The sequence below is a fragment of the Akebia trifoliata genome, chromosome 5 (assembly GCF_017979445.1).
Source record: "Akebia trifoliata isolate Shusen 1 chromosome 5, ASM1797944v1, whole genome shotgun sequence".
Classification (NCBI taxonomy): Eukaryota; Viridiplantae; Streptophyta; class Magnoliopsida; order Ranunculales; family Lardizabalaceae; genus Akebia; species Akebia trifoliata.
This window is the reverse complement of record NC_141379.1, coordinates 30,549,862-30,567,278: the sequence shown is the minus strand read 5'-3', so window position 1 is coordinate 30,567,278 and position 17,417 is coordinate 30,549,862. Positions and strand designations below refer to the sequence as shown.

Below are 17,417 nucleotides of genomic sequence, written 5' to 3'. Positions count from 1 at the left end.
TGTAGAACAATAGGGTAGTTTAGGTTAATTTATACTCAACTAATGGCGCACATGAGCTTCCGAACACCTTTTCTTGGTTAGTCCCAGCTAAATCTACTATTTTTAACTTCCACCAAAGAACACATGCAAGCAAATCAAACTGTGGAACCAACAGCAGAATTCACTCTTCATAAAAGCATTTTTCTTATCAAAGGATTACAACCCCAATTCCAAAGCTCAGACTAACAATTTCCTCAAATACATTATTTTGACAGATGAAGACCTATTCATAGAATGTTGAACTCCATCATGATGACTCCTTAGTAGTGTCCATTTGAAGGCCGAAAACCAGTATAACCATTCACCCCACACGTAGGATGGGAATACTCGGGCAGCTGATATAGATACCCATCACCGCTGCTACTTTGCATGCTAAGCAAAGAAAGATCAACACCATCCATCAACCACTGGTTCCGAATCACCCCATCAATCTGCCCATTTACATAGCCAGAAGGACCAACTAGTGGAACCACATCCCTATACCCATCAAAAGGCCCATTATTGGAAGAGCCATAAACTCGATGCATCCTATCATCAGTGTAGCTCTCCACGTGATCAAACCTGCAACCGTCGATTGAAGGGCCCACATCAGCTGACATACCAATATCTACTGGCAAAGAAAATTGCCGGTTGAGTGTGTGGTGCTCATTGTTGGGACTCAAGACCGAATTCGCCTTAACTGCTGCTGTCTTGCCCATGCTGTGCTCCTCATCAAGAAGGTAGTTGATTATATCAAGGTGTGGGAACTCATCAGGTGACACCACCCCTTGTGTTTGACGCACCGGAACGTTAGCTGACACACCGGCTGATAACTCATCAGCTGAGAACGCTCGGGACCCACTACTACAAGAACCATAGAAATCAAGATTCTGCATGCTGTTGGCATCTTGTTGGGGCCACTCTAGCCAATGAGGCTGATTCTGAAGAATTTCAGGAGTAACAGAACCAAAAGTAAAGTCTGACCCAACTAAGCTTTGATCATTCCTTGCAGAGCTCTGAGGTGCAAGCATCAACGAAGATACCAAGGCAGAAGGGGATTGAGAATGTGTGCGAGATGAACTTACGGCAGAACTTGGAGAACTAGTGAAACCAGCTGGGCTTGCACCCATAGTTTTTCCCATTATGGCATTTCTGTAGGACTGCGGAGCATAACTCTGGGTAGCTGGAGACAGTTCAGTTCCCAGTCGTAGAGCTGCACTTGACGACTGTGCTACAAATGGTGCTGTTTGAACCATGGAAACCACAGTCGTAGTAGTAGTAGTCTTGGGACCAGGAACGAGAAGAGCGCTTGAGGACCTTGACATCAAGGGCACTCGATGAGGTGTCGGCTTTTCGACAGGTGTAAACGCAGGCTTTGGTGAAGTTGCAGGTTTATGAGTATCCTGTTTGGTGGTGCAAGGAATTTGTGGTGATGGAGTTCTTGGTGGAACCACTTTCTCCATTTTTCGAGGGCTGTTTGAAGATGTTTCCTTAACTGGAAATGACTCAGCCATAGGCTTTGGCTGCATGTTTGAGGGCAGATTTTTGGGACTGCTCTGAGGGGATGATGCTTCAGATTCTGTCCTTTGCTTGGAGGGTCTTTCAACATTGACCTGATCTTTGACCAGCTTCTTTTGCAATGTAACAACTTCTTCCTCCTGAGACAAGGAACAGCCCATCAGATCAAAATGGGAACGCCTAAGGAAGTTTGAGAGTTGCTAGATATGTGTATATCATGCAATCCTTCTAGAACCAATAAAAAAACAAAATACCATAAAAATTTGACCTTTGAAAAGTGATGCAAGATTCTAAATGGGGAAAAAAGAATAATCAAAATTCCTCAAGGTGTGAAGAAAAAAAAATGTTTGGTCTGGATCTTGGACAATTTCTTGACATTAGTCAATCCCATACCATCTCTGGAAGATCGCGTTGAAAGAGAACAAAATAGAGGACACCCAACCTCTAGGGATGAAAGACTTGCATCATCTAGACGCTCAACAAAAGTTGAACACCTGAAAGTTTTAAAAATAAAAATGTGCATGCCTCGTACAAAATGGTACACATAGGTATCAGAAACGTTATCATCAGCAACCCTAGATGTCTAACTCCTCAAAGAACACGTGGACAGGCTCTCTCAGTAAGAAATCCATAAGGTATCAGAAACTGTAAAATATTTCAAATCAGACCCATATCCAACACGACGACACAATAAAAGAGCAACTGAGTTCTGAATTGTACGTGCAACCTTGCAATTAGCACATAAGAAAAAAAAAAAAAAAAAGGAAAAATAAATAAATTGATTGTGCCTTGTGCTGGGCAAGACCATGATCATTAGTTTATACCACTTTCTTAATTTATTTGGGGTGGTGGGGTGTTTGCCTAACTTGGTCAAGATTTTGGTGGAGAGTTGGCTCCACTGGGGGAGGTATTTCACCAACGCAAAGCAGACTCTTTGGGATTTAATTCCTTTTGCAGTATGTTGGTCGATTTGGAAGGAGAGAAATCAATGTGTGTTCGAGAATAAAGCAAAGGAAGAGCACGAGGTGGTTATGGAGGTTTTAGTGTTGCTATTTTTTTGGTGCAAAAGGTTTAAAGAGTTTAGGGGTATTTTCTTTGAAGACTTCTTAGTTAGGTGGGAGAGGGTTTGTAATGTGGATATGGGGTAATTTCTTTTGTCTTTTTCAGCGGCTTGCCCATCATTTGGTTGGTCTTCTCGACCTCCGTTTTTTATATATGAATTATCTTTATCTATTAAAAACAAAAAAAATTCCCTACATCCGACTGTAATCTTTAGTCCCAAATATTTTTTTTGTTAGAAAATAAAGAAAAAGAGAGAATGCTCGTTCCACCTTCTCAACCAAATGCTGCTCAAGCCATTGTATTCGATCCTTCAAGCAGAGAACATCGGCCTCTGATTGAGGTCCAACCGCTCTACAAGTTCCAGACACATCATGTACACGTCCTACATCAATCACAGGCTCAGATTGTTGATTATCCATTTCAAGGGCCCAACCAGTTCGATCGCGTCTCTCTTCAACTCGCTGGTTCTTTCCTCTACAAAATTAATGCAAAGCTCAAATACATACTAACTTTCTAGCCAAGTAGCATAAAATAAAAATAAGGCTTGATATTATTACCTGATCGATGATGCTTGGCTTCGGTAGTTAGGCAAAGAGTTTCCTTTGTAGGGACCATTCATCACTACTGACGGAACCGAATCGGTAGAACATGTTGAAGAGCTGTCATCCATTATGGAAGTGCTCTTCTTCTCAGCGCGTCCATTTTGTATAGGTAGTTCGCTCAACTCACTGTTACTGGCTTCTGTGGTGGTATGAACTTCTGATGTATCCGTATCCCAATTGACAGGACTCTCATCTCTGTCTTCCAAATCAGGCCGAAGTCTTTCAACATCATCTCCTGTAAATGACACGTCCGACACATCTTCCAGTGTATCAGGCTTATCAAGCACGTAAAGTGCCTGCTTCACAGAGAATTCCTCTATGGTTCTCTCATCAGGAGCACTCTCATGTCGCTGCTCGTCTTGTACTGCTACATCAAACTTCTCATCACTTCCTTTGTCTTTTCCTTTGCGGTTGCTCCGCCTCTGTTTATTCTGGAGAAGAATGAAGGAAAAGTAAAGTGGAATAAGAGTTCAAAAGAAAGATGTGAACTGAAGATCTTTGTTTAACAAAAAAGCTAAGAATCTTCACCCCATTTCCTGGATTTATAAATAATAACAATTGATAAATGGGCTATGAATAAGCAAACAAGTAAGAACATAAACCTTATAGAACATTCAACTAACACGTTCCTTCTAGCTCAGGTTGTAACCGTCTCTCGTTACACATGACCAAACCATCTCAATCAACTTTCTCTTAACTTATCAATAGAGGTTACTCCTATATGTTCACAAATGCAATCATTTCTATCTTCATATTTTTTTTAATCTTTCCAATCATCCATCCCTGCTATGCTCAATCGACTAAAATAGTTGTTTCTTGATCGCCTAACAATAAGCTGAATGCATAATTGATTCTATTGCCATCTTATAGAATTTTCCTTTAAATATGATGGGGATACATTGATCACATTGCCCTCTAAAAGCACACCTCCATTTTAACCATCCAACTCTAACTCTAGTTCTATAGGCACGTCCTCCTACAGTTCCTTGTGTATCATAAAACAGTGATTACAAAAATGGTCATTTTGGAGGACTCCCAAACCATCATTTTCAACTGACAATTCCTCTCCGTGGGTGCCATTACTAAAGTTGCACTACACATACTCTTGGTTATTTTAAATCCCTTGGCCTCTAAAATGGCTCCCTAGAGTTCCATTTGTGTTAACCATGATCGACAAATCAAGCATAGAAGATGAAAACGAAAAATGATTCACAAAAATAATAGGAAAAATTAATTAAGAATATTAAACCTGTTTTTTCTTAGTTCGTTTTTCCTTTTCAACTGCTGCTCGTCTTGCTTTTTGCTCACTTTCAGCTTGCCCTGCTGCCTCTTCTTCCCGTATGAGCTCTTCTTGCCTTTTCAAAGAAACAGCCTCCTGGTATGCAACTTCAATTTTATTGCTACAACATGAAAGTGATAAGTTGGGGTAGTTAGAGAAAAGGAATAGAAAAAACAACCAACGAAAATATATTGAAAATCACCTTGTTACATGTCAAATAGAAGGCTGAAATACTATAAATCGCATGATTACCATATAATTTAACTAAAAAATGTTCAGTTATAGGATTGCAAGATCGTTTAATCCCATTAATTCCAAGGAAATGAACAAAATTGCAAGTAATATGCAACGTCTGCAATGAGATACATTTTTTCTGCAATCATAAATGTTATCTGCCTCTATAAAAGATTTTCCTACCTAATTTTCCCAAACTCAAAGTCAAAGGCAACCTTACTCGTTCAGCCAAAAAATAAAAAGGTAGCTTGTGAATCTCTATTTAGTTGAGTGGTTGTCGCTAATTAGCATCAACAAAGCCAACAGAATAAATATATCAATCCCCCTAGAACTAAGAAGTTTCATGATTAGATGTATTAATAATGGAGATAGACAAGTGTTTATCCATTTTTTTAATCACTTAGACAGCATTGTTATTGCAGGCAGCTGCCTAAGCTCCTACATGTTTATCAAGGTTCAGTGGCATAGCTTGCTTACAGGGCCTAGAGTAGGGAGGATCTGGTTTTTAAGGCGAAACCTTAGATTTCATCATAGTGATATACTCCATACTCAAAAAGTACAGAATTTGCAGTTCCACTAGAAAAGTGACAATGTTTAGTTCAGGAGGTAGAAACACATGTGGCAAGTAAATTACCTAAAAATATGAGCAAGGGCAAAAATTTCTACAGTCCTCCGACCCAGCTCTGTAAGCCGCCTCTCATCACGTTCAATGGAATCCTTGTTGAAGTCTTCTCCAGAGCTTCCATCCTACATTTGAAAGGTAAAAGTTTCAGAGAAACCAAAGGAGGATAAGGTAATATATTTTAAAATATAAAATCTTAAGGAAACTCATATTGTAGAGTTAATAGAAGTGTAAAGATGAAAAACCTAGGTTATATGAAAAACAGCATAAATATGTTTACAGCTAAAACCTGCTTTTCAATCTACAGTGTGAATGTGCACACTGCACAAAAGCTCCAAAGGGTTTCTTAGTTTTTTTTTTTTTTTTTAAAAGAAGGAAAATAAGAGTGTAATCCACTTCTTCTCCATCAGTGTAGTAATTAATTGGGACTTGCACACAATAGGCAATAGTAGGAATCGCATCCGGTGGCTCATCACCTAAGTGAGGCTTAAGCAACTTTGACAATTTACAGCGCAATATAGAATAAAAATATTTACAATTTAGCAATTAAGCTAATATAACCATATTATAAACAAACTTCACAAAGGACAACCATCAAAATATTGTCCAAATCCATTCTACAATAAAATAAACTTATAGAAACATCCAACAAAAGTAAGAAAATAAAAAAAAATCTTAAGATGAAAAATAGAAATGAATACCGAGCAAGTAAGCAACAATTGATTATGATTGAATATTTTCCAAATAACCACTTTAATTTCTTTCTTCCTTTATAATTATATTTTTTTTCTAAGTTTTATTTATATTAGGTTAAATAATTGATCAAAAATCAAGAAGTGACTTAACAAAAATATACACCAAGGAAGTGTTACATGCTTATATTCTCAGAGGTTATTTTTGGCGATTAATTCATGCCACTAGTCCAATTAACATTGCAGCTCCCATAAGTCGTAATCTAAGAAAAAAAAACGGAGTGTGGTCCTTGCTCAGGTTATGAAAATCATCCGTATGCACACACCCACAGAAATCTTTCAGAAAAAGCAACATAGAATAGGATACAAATTAAAGTAGGAATGTATTGATAAAAGGACACAAGAATGCAGAAACATGAGATAGGGATGAAAACAACTCAACCCAGCAAATATATGTCAAAAACTTCTTGAAGATCTCTAACAATGGTACCACTGCTTACCTTGGTACGATTCTGAGGACCCTTCTCATCCTTTGGAGGCAACGGTTCCAGGGAAGCTCTCTCAAGTAGTAGTAAAACATCGTCAGCTAATACAAACATGTCTTTCTCAATCTGAACAACAGGAGCTGGTGTTTCGTAAGTGTCCAATAATTCTGCTCTCCCTTTCTCGCTCTTACTCTGGCATTCAAGAGCCTTCAGACCACTGTACAGAGAATCCATTACCAAAGTAGATGTGACTTCCTTCTCTATAAAAAATTGTTTCACAACTACTTTCAAGATCACATCAATTTTCTCCCTGGATATGCGACGCCTAGCCATTTGGTCCACTCCTAACCAAAAAGCACGGAAACTGCAGCCATGACAAGTAATAATTGGTTATTGTTAACAAAAACTTACTGACCAGAGAGACAAAAACCTAAGTTGGACTGGGTGACTAGTGGCAATGCAAAGCAAGCAATAACAGAAAGAGGTACAATTTGGTAGGAAACAAGCTATCAAGTTAAACAATCTCCGAATCTAACCGGACCCGTCAAAAGCCCGAGTCCATGTGAAATCAATTTCCACGAATTCTCCACATTTGACAACACATCATATTGAGGTGTCAGATATAAGCCAATATCCAAATATGAACTAAAGTATCTTTAGGCGGCATGCAATAAACTTTTCAGACATGCTAATGTATAGGATTGTGGGATTGATATATCTGACACTTCGTGTCAGAGTCGTACGCCAAAAAGCATGCTTGTGTCTTTGCTACAAAGCCCCATCAATTGGCACCATATATGGACATGGCATAACAGAAGTAGATGCATGGAATCTATGTCAACAAAAAAAAGGTAAGATTTAAAAGAATATTTTTTAAAGACAAAATATTGATTCATTTTTTTTTTTATAAGTATAATTTTCTTAAAATTGAAGAAGGAAAGGACCAACTGATTGCAACCTACCACAAACACATAAGATCCAACTTAAAAACAGACCCCTCAAAAAATACCCCTTTAAACCACAATATTCAAAAGAAGGCTGCAGTGAACCAAGGAAAAAAAAATGACTTAATGTTAAAAGAAATTTTAATATAGTCATGTCCAAGAGCCAGCCTAAGATATAGGATTCTACCAATGCTTGGGATCATATCATGACTAACACCCACATCCATAATCAGGTAACATAAATGACTCGTCAGTTCCAAATCATGGATCCCACAATCCTCGTGTTAAAATCTGGTTGATATAAGAGATGCTCCTATTAATTGTCCAACAACTACAAGATGCCTTTCCTAAATACCATAAATCCAGTAGGATTAGAAATTTATAAATTATAAAAACTGGACAGGAGATGAAACAGAAACTACCTTGACCATCTCACTTTGTCCTCGATCAACTTCCCAAGCTTGCCTCTTCTCTCTTCAACAAAACGCCGGCAAAGTTGCTCAACATTTGTTAAATATACACGAACTAGTTCTCTCCTATACTGGCAATCAAGGCAACGAAAAGGACGGTGCGATTTCTCTCTTTAATACCCCCAAAAAAAGAGAATTAGTTAATGACCAATTTCAAGAGCAAAACCATACAGTAAAATAGTAATAATAAATCTAAGGAATCATAAAATAAGAGTTGACATCGATCAAAAATAAAATAAAATAAGAGTTGACAGACCAAGTGTTCTCACTCAAGCTCTAATCAGTGGTTAAAAACAAAAGTCTACATAACAGGGTCAGCACAAAATCCAATTATCAACCCGAAACTTAATAATGGCATGTCTGCTATTAAATACAAAGCATACAGTAGTTTCCTTCTAGATACAGGGTGATATGGTGACCTGCCCTTCAGAGTCTGTCAGGGGTTATGAAAAGAAAAGACAAAAGATGAAATGGTCTCTTAGAAAGAAGAGTTAGTGCAAGCTAAAGTTTTACAAATAAAGGCTCTTTTATTCAAATGTAAGTTAGTTTTTATGTTATAAGAATCCTTGGTAGAATGTTTTGACCTACATGAAGTGTATAAATCATTGAGATCATCCCCTTATTAATATATTCATATTTATTTATCAACAAAAAGGAAATCAGGTCATATCTAGTTGGCTGCACATCCGGCAGCGCACTAGAAAGCTATTTGCATAAAGCTCATGCCTTGATATGAATTGTGGAACCACTAGACAATCAATCTAAGATTAACTTCACGGTAAAAGATCAGAAGATGAAAAGAAGTATCAAAAGGAAATGGAAGAAACACATTGAGGTGTACATCCAAAACTTGCAGAAATAGAAACATTTGATGAGATTTTTCACTACATAAGATATGCCACTGGAAAGAATAAAATTGCAAAAGGGTACATGCAGCCACACCAAATAGTTTGGACAAGGCAGAGTCTTCTACTTGTAAATAGAAAGTAAAACCATATTCACTGAAGTCCAGGTATCCATAATAACTTAAGATTCAAGGAGATGACTCTCAACTTACAAGTTATATTATATACATGGATTGCAAAGGGCTCTGCAAAAGAAGATAAGTGTCCACCAGAAAGAGAAACATGATACCTCAGCTTTAATCATTATAGTTCACTATTGCAACCCATGCCAATTATCATTATTCATCTATTTTCATCATCCATGGAAAAATATTATTTATATACATTGGACATTTGTTCTTAGTATTCGATATAATTGTAAGCAATATATACATATATATTGAATATTTATGCCTGATAACATATCTTTTGAGCAAAATGACACACTATCAAGAAAAAAAAATAACATCAAATCCAATATTAAACTATATTTATGAATCACCTATCCCACAAAAAAAATGTTTTTTTTTTTTTTGTTGTTGAAAGAAATGTGATTAAAACGTTAATAATAAAAAAAGTGCTTAAAACGTAAAAATGCATTTGTACTCATTTTATTAGCCAAAGGTGTAAAACACAATTTCAAAGGGTCATCTTTTGCGACTATGCTTATGTGCAAATCCACAAAATAATGGAAAGAACTTCCAAGTTCTAAATTTTATCCTCGATCAAGCAAAACATCAGGAGTTCAAAATGATAGAATAATGGAAAATCAAAACAAATCACGTACCAGCACAAAAAAAGAGGAGCGTACCAACAGCGAAAAAATTAGGGGCAGGGCGGGGTTCACTAATGAAGAATGCAATCCCCAAAGAGTAACATTAAACTTTTGAAGACAAAAAGGAGGTAAGAGAAGTAGGACAAAAATATCGACAATGATCACATTGTTTAGTGAACATATGAAACATAAACAATGGGTAAATATCAATATAAGAATGAAAATAAAGGGACACCTGATTACTTGGACTTGGGCCTTTATAACAAGAGTATCGTCAACGATAAACCCATCTAACACTTTTGATAGCTCCATAAATTTTTTCCAACCCCAATCATGCTCTTTCTTCCAGAACCGGTGCAATGTATCTGCAAAACTTCCATTAACTGCATTACAACCAAAAGCATTACAGAGAAGGAACTCCACCAAAACTAGCTGAGGTGGTAAAATCTAAATACAGTGATACCACAGACCTGGGATCAAGAACCCACCACCTTCAAAATAAACCTATCCTACCCCAAAAAAAAAATCATTACAGCACCTAAAACTGGGCATAACCAACTAACCAGAATATTTAGATTTCTTTGGATCTTTATTCACCACAGCTATTGTAAACTGGGCAAAATGGCTCCAACCTGTGAATGGTTAGAAACAAAAGAAAGATTAATGATGTCAACTATAATTATATCAAAAAATAAATTAGATGTTAATTATGGAGAACCATGAATATTGAACGCATAGAGTGATTGAATATCGTTAAATTTATAAAACCTGGAAGAAGTTTGTCATGATTAGCAACGCAAAGAAACAAAGAGAGGTGGTTGCAGACATCACATCCTTGGGGGTAGATTAAAATATACCTGAAAATTAATTTCAATAAGATTTTAACTAAAGGTAACTAGCACAGCAAACCTTGATGTTATCTACACTTGTCACCATGCATAAAAAGTATACCCATTGGCATCAGAAGTATATGCATTCCCATGCATACATAAAGCAAAACCTCAATATACTAATGAATTAATTATCTAAAAAACAACAATAAAGCATACAAACCTAGAATAAAACCATAAAGATATCAAAATGTCGACAGTACACCCCACCACTTGGTAAAATTAAGGTTAGGGTTCCTTTGTCATCAGTGAAGTAAAAAAAATGCTTGGCAACATCTATCAAAGTCCACATGATAATCTATAACATATTCACTACTACTTTAATTTATATCATAAAATTAACGAAAAAGCTTGATATGGGAAAAAATTGAAGGAAAGAGTAATAAAGCACATAACTGTAGATTATGTCATACAATCAAAAGGGATGAACAATTATGTAGCCTAATCATCAATTACTATGAAAAAATATTTTTTCGTTGAATGCCATGAACAAAACAAATGTACATAAAAACATATTCCACCATAATCTTATTTTCTTTGGATAGTAAGAGGAATTAAATAAACAAACCAATCAAAAAATAGCAATAAATTGAAGAAGAAAGAGGGGTGAAAAAATAAAAACAGAAAGAAAAAGATTGTACAATAATGAACATATACAATCCATCTCCTAAAATAGAAAATATATGAGGGAAAGGATTGTTTCTTTGTTGCACAAACACGATCCCTCTCTAGAAAACAAAACAAAAAGAGGGATAGAAGAGGAGAGAAAAAAGAATGAAGAGAAAGAAAAAAGAACAAAAAAATAAGAGAAGAAAGAGGGAGAGGGAGAGAGAGAGAAATTATTAAAAGCACTACGCAGGGCCTAGGTAGTGGACCCCATGAGGCCTAGGTCTAGGTGCGGCTTAAGTGGAAAAAAATGTTGTAGTAAAGGTCGCGCAGAAAAAAAAAAGCAAAATAATGATATATATGCACTCCATCAAATGAATGGTTGAAATCGAAGACATTCCTAGAGATTTCAAAAAATCAATGATAAATATGCACTTCACCAAACAAACAAGTGAGATAGGAGGATACTCTTAGAGATTACAAATAAAAACGGATCCTAAGAAACTATGTACTAATCACTCTGGGAAACCCGTGTCTTTCCTCTCATCTCAGAGATAAGTTTGATGGAGAACCTCAAAAAGGAACATATTAGCCTCAAACGACATTTGAGGCTCTCCATCAAAGGAATAGCTAAGACAGCAGGATACTTTTTGGGATTTTAAAGAAAAATAGACTCCTATAAAACCAATGTCGACTTCTACTATATCAATATCGAGCACTAGGACACTGGTGTTTTTTCTCTCATCACATTTGTATGTTTGATGGAAAGCCTCAAACTTCCTTGAGGTTAGAAAACTTGATGCACGCCATCAATCAAACGGCTGAGAAGGAAAAAGCTCCATAGGGAGGGGAGAGAGAGAGAAAGGAGTATTGAACCAGTACTTTTTCTTCTTCCTCCACTTCCACTTCCACTTCTTCTAATGCTCTTACCAAACAATTCGATGACATACTCTTCCTCAAATATTTTAGACATACCCGTCCGCACTTTAGTGAATATTTGAGTTTGATGTATCCTTTGTGCTCTAAACTTGATGGCATGCCCCCTAGACAGTGGTCTTCTATGAGAGACTACCAAAAAAATACCGAAATACCCCATTTTTAAATTCTGCTTAAAGAAGGATGACCAACTTTTTATTGCACACAGTTCATCTTATCTTCAAATAAAGAAGATAAAAATTTACCTAGCGTTGTAAAATGTGAATGGAGAGAAATGGGCTGAAAATAACTACAGAAGCTATTTATAATTCATCTTATAAGAATTTTACTTGTGTGTAAAAGATACGCTATACTTCTTTTATAAGCAAAAGATACACTATACTTAAGTTGCATGCAACAACTAGGCCAACTCTTTTAACGCCTAGCACTTAGCAACTAACTAGGGGCTGGGCCTGAGCTCTCGGGATCCGGAATAGGCAAGGAGAACACTAAAGGCAATGCATAGGTAAAGCTTTTAACTACAGTGAATTATATAAATAAAAACGCACGCATGATGTAAATACATTCATACATATATACATCCATTCATATATATATATATAGGGGATGGTTCAGCAGCCCTAGAGTTTGCCAAGTTTGGTGCCAAACATTTTTCAAAATATGGGTTAGAAGCTTTGGAATGAGCTGATTTTTTGTGAGGATGATCTCTATGATGAGGAGATCATCCTCACCAAAAATCAGCCTATTCCAAAACTTCTAACCCCATCAAAAGTGATTTACAAAAATTGGACGGTCCACGATTCTTCAACTTGTAAACTAGGGTTAGAAGTTTCAAAATGAGCTGATTTTTTGTGAGGATGATCTCTTCACCGTAGAGATCATCCTCACAAAAAATCAGCCTATTCCAAAACTTCTAACCCCATCAAAAGTGATTTACAAAAAATGTTTGGCACCAAACTTGGCAAACTTTAGGGCTGCCGAACCGCTCCCATATATATATATATGCAGATACATACATACATATGCATATTTATTACATGCATGATAATAATAAAATAATACCAAGTTGAAGAAAAGGAGATGTATTATAAACTAGAAATAGAGAGACCCATACCATTTGTACCCTCCAATCTCAAATACACTGCTTCTAAGTTCTTTTTTGCTAATTTGTGAAAAGTTCTCTATCTTCCATGTATACTTTCCATATAGGTCAGAAGGTTTTGGCCCTGCATAAAAGTGAAATCAGCTCACAAAAACGCATTTTAACACAATAACATTGATAAGTTGATGAAATAACAAGCACAAAGTGTTTAACTAGGAACGGTTGAAGGCATAGTCTAAAAAAGTCAATAAAGCTTATTATTCTTTAATAGCACAATCAATATTAGGTCTGAACATCCTCCCAATCTAGTTATTTGTAAAGAATTACAAAAACCTTTTTTTAAGAATAAAGTCAAATTTCTTTAATACCAAAAAAAATTGTACATGCAAAGGCAAGGTCAACAAAGATCCAGATGACCAACCAATGAACAAAGCTCACAAACAAGATATGCACAAAAAGGAGGGTCCCGATAGGTGAACACAAAAGGATTACAATGGCAAACTCAAACTATTATAGACACCTCTTCAATTCCTCACAAGCCTTGAACCAAATAAACGACAATGCTTTTAATGCGGAACACAAATCAAGTCAATAGTCAACAGTTCCGATGAAAATTTTGTAATTATTTAGGTTTTCACTTAATTAGGTCCAGATTTATCGTCGAGATTATTTTAGATTAGTTTTTTTTTTTTTTAATTGTTTTAGGGGCTTCAGTTTCATGTTTTTGGGGGCTTATTTTCATGTTTTATTGGCCCATGGGCTTACTATAAGGACAATTTGGTAACTCTAGGATGTGTTTTAACTAAGTTTATTAGGGATAAAATTTTAGGAGAGAGAAAGTTACAAATATTAGGTATTTTAATTTTAGTAGGATTCTTGGTTGATTTTTTTTTATTTATAGATTGTATTAGGGTTTATTTACAAAAAGAATAAATGGAATAAACAAGAAGTTTTTGTTTTCTTTTGAATGTTGGTGCATTCAACATGGTTAATGTCATGGAAATCATTAGAGTGATTCCAAGGTAAATATCATTTTTTTTTCTTTTCTTTAATTTTATTCTTATCATCTATCTTCTTTTTTTATTTGTGAAAAATCAAGAACCCATCAAAAACCCTTTAATCCTTTCAAGAATCCAAACCAAAATTTTGTTTTCTTGATTGTTTTCAAGAAATCTTGAATTCTTGATTCTTAATTCTTGAAGTCTTATTTCTTGAAACCCCTTTCTTAATTCTTGATTCTTGAAATCCCTTTCTTGATTCTTAAAACTTACAAACCTCAACCCTTAATCCTTTCTCCATTCTCCATTCTCCATTCTCTTAACCTTTAATCATTTCCTTACCCTACAAGCCTTTAACCATTTTTCCTTACCTTACAAGCCTTTAACCATTTTCATTGGGATTCTGGTCATACTTGTACAAGATCATAATTAAATTACCCTATCCTACCCAAATCCATAATCCAATTCTAAACCAATATTCCTAATTCCCCAAATTTTCTTATCTCCCCTCATCATCTTGCATCAACTTTGATCAAAATCCCATCTTCGCACTTAAACCAATAAAAAAAAAAAATTTAATCTATTTAATTGCAATCAATCATACCTAACCACGTATCACTCTCTTCAAAGGGTGGTTGCATTAAAGGAGCATCCACCTTTTTGTATAAATGTTATAAGAGAATGTACTCGATGTGCATGTTCATCGATTAATCTTTTACAAATATTTGCATTTTCTCTCCTGCATTTCTCTCTTTCTAGATGCCCCGAAAAATTGTGAACGGCAAGATGTTCCTTAAGATTCTAGCTTTAACACTTAAAGCATACCAATACCAGGAAATACATACATAAATTTTTTTGATAAAGAAATACATACATATATATATAGGGAAAAGCAAGAAGAAATAGGACCAAATGGTACTTGCAAAAGGGTAATGAAGAAGGAGCGTTGCAGTACTTGACTGCAAAGCAGTAGAACAGGTACGAACAGCGATATCCAAAATGACAACAAAGCCAAACTGCAGGTTCACGTTCTTCCATTCATTGTAAAGCACAATCTACAGTATGTTTCATCTTTAAAAAGCTCTTCTTTTTTCCAAAACTAACCTTCATACTTAACCATATAAAAAAATCTCCTTTTTGAGTTTTCAATAGTTGTCCCCGATGAGGTACACCTACCTGCTTTACTAAAACCAAAAGAAAATTACACATTCTATCATATTTACACGTTAACAAACCCTAGGCCCGAGCAACATTCTCCCACTCCTCACTCCTGTTTTTCTTTCTTAATAACATGTCCTGTTACTTCCACACCAACCACGTGAACCATGCAGTCTTTGCCTCCCAAACACTCAAGCGAGACTTCTTTGAGTACCTTTTTTTTTCATTTCTAATTGAAACTAAATTGGAGAAAGAAAAAAAAAAACCTCACGACTCACCTGAAGGAGACATGCATCTTAATATGTTCATATATGCAGTTAAGATAGTTGCAATCTTAGTTGCAATACACAAGTAGAGAATCAAGCACAATATCAGCAGAAACTCTTGTGGACCAAGTTATTGAAACAATTTTCAAAATGCAAGTCCTTTCAATTACCCGATGAGATCAAAAAAAAAAAAAAGACACTCAGACCCACTTCTATGCCACTTTTTTTTCGATCTGTCTTTCCTTTTTTCCTAATTTTATTTTGTGGTAAATGTGAAACAGATAAAAATATAATCAAAATTTACAATTTGATGGGGAAACAGAAAGCATAGCTTACCACAATCATTGCAGTCATCATCATCGTCAGTGTCCCAAAAAGGCGGAGAAGTGGAAGGGGTACCATTCTCCACTTGTTCGCTGGACCGCCATTCTGCCAGAGCTTCTCTGGACTGGCAACGCTGTCCACTTGAAATCCCCTCCATCGTCGACGACCTCCCAACCCCATAATCTTCACTCACACTCCCAGCCATTTCCTTCTCCTCCTCCAATTTTCCCTCACACACTCCTTCACCTGACTCACCAGATTACAAACAAGTTCTTCAAAAATCCCCAAATTCGATCAATGAAATCACAACCCCAATAGAACCATCTAAATTTCTCAAATGAAATCTCTTTTATACCAAATAAAACACCCATTTTGCATCAGAAAATCCACAATTAGAAACAGAAATCCACCAATAACTACGATCAAAAAGCATGTATTTTTTAAATGAAGAGAGAAGAAATACAATCCCCCAGAAGCCAAGACAGAAAACCCATTTGAAGAATACAAATTCCCGTGAAACCCACATCGAATAAGGGCTAAAAATCCATCCAATCACATAAATAAATCCATAAACCCTAACCAATACCAATCGAAGCGGAAAACGAATACATGCGAAGATAAAATAAGGGAAAAGTGGGCGTTTGAGATCGAATGGAGATACCAGTGACGACGGACAGAGAGCTGGTCTCGTTCGCTACTAATGGCTTCTGGACGCCGTTTTCTTCCCTCGGTCAGAAGGCGAGCAGAGAGAGAGAGAGAGATTGGGGTCGAAAAGACAGCAAAGCTAAAGAAGGGCAAAAGGAAAGAATAATAAAATACGTTGAGAGAAGAGGACTTCTTTCTCTCTGTCTAAAAACAAAGGATTAACGTTAATGTCCTAAAAACACTAGAAAATAAAGGAGGAAATTTAAAATTTAAATTAAATACAGACAATTAGAGCCACGTGGCACACTCTTTCGGACCTACAGACAGATCGAAGTTGGGAATACATTTGGACGGACCAGCACAAAAACGCTTAAACGTAGCATTTTCATCAAGGATTTGAAACCCTAATTTTTATTGTCTTACTTAAATTTTAATTTGCAATGAAATTTGTCCAAATCCTACAATTTCGATATTATCAATCACTTTAATTTTGAGAACTGATATTGCCACACCACTAGAGTTTTGGTCATATGTAGTATGGCACACCACTTTCTATGTTGAGAAAATCTCCATATGAGACAGTAGAGATGAACCCAGAGTTTAGAATTTGAATGACATTGACCAATTAATAGAAGTTTGATCTATAGAATTAGAAAGATCATATTGACCCTATCATACGATTGATTTTTTTTATGCCCAATAGTCATTCAACACCCAATAAAAAAAAAATTTCAATTCCCCATCTCAACCCACTTTATAACAAATCGTGGATCAAGCATGGAAACATTTATTCCAAACTAGGTGTGATGGATTTGTAACATGGGAAGACACGCTCCTCTATGATGTTGATCACATAATTCATTAAATGCCAAGTTGTTCACATAGTAGAACCTCAAGTCATTGAATG

General features: G+C 36.0%; 1 protein-coding gene across 2 annotated transcripts; it reads right to left on the bottom strand.

The window, feature by feature from the left end:
* Nucleotides 1-140: 140 nt before the first annotated feature.
* On the bottom strand, nucleotides 141-16,711 carry LOC147402136 (TNF receptor-associated factor homolog 1b-like). Of its 2 annotated transcripts, none has more exons than XM_086443642.1 (13): nucleotides 16,527-16,711; nucleotides 15,878-16,111; nucleotides 13,132-13,243; nucleotides 10,354-10,442; nucleotides 10,149-10,217; nucleotides 9,821-9,968; nucleotides 7,879-8,037; nucleotides 6,528-6,876; nucleotides 5,348-5,460; nucleotides 4,450-4,600; nucleotides 3,156-3,631; nucleotides 2,868-3,072; nucleotides 141-1,676 (listed from the first exon to the last, which is right to left on the bottom strand). In XM_086443642.1, exons 2-13 carry the CDS (start codon nucleotides 16,068-16,070, stop codon nucleotides 300-302), a joined length of 3,441 nt encoding a protein of 1,146 aa, XP_086299768.1. In that variant the 5' UTR covers nucleotides 16,071-16,111; nucleotides 16,527-16,711; the 3' UTR covers nucleotides 141-299. The 2 variants fall into 2 exon arrangements, with proteins under 2 accessions (XP_086299768.1, XP_086299769.1); XM_086443643.1 differs by having other exon boundaries at nucleotides 9,821-9,950; nucleotides 16,527-16,710.
* Between the last annotated feature and the right edge of the window lie 706 nt (nucleotides 16,712-17,417).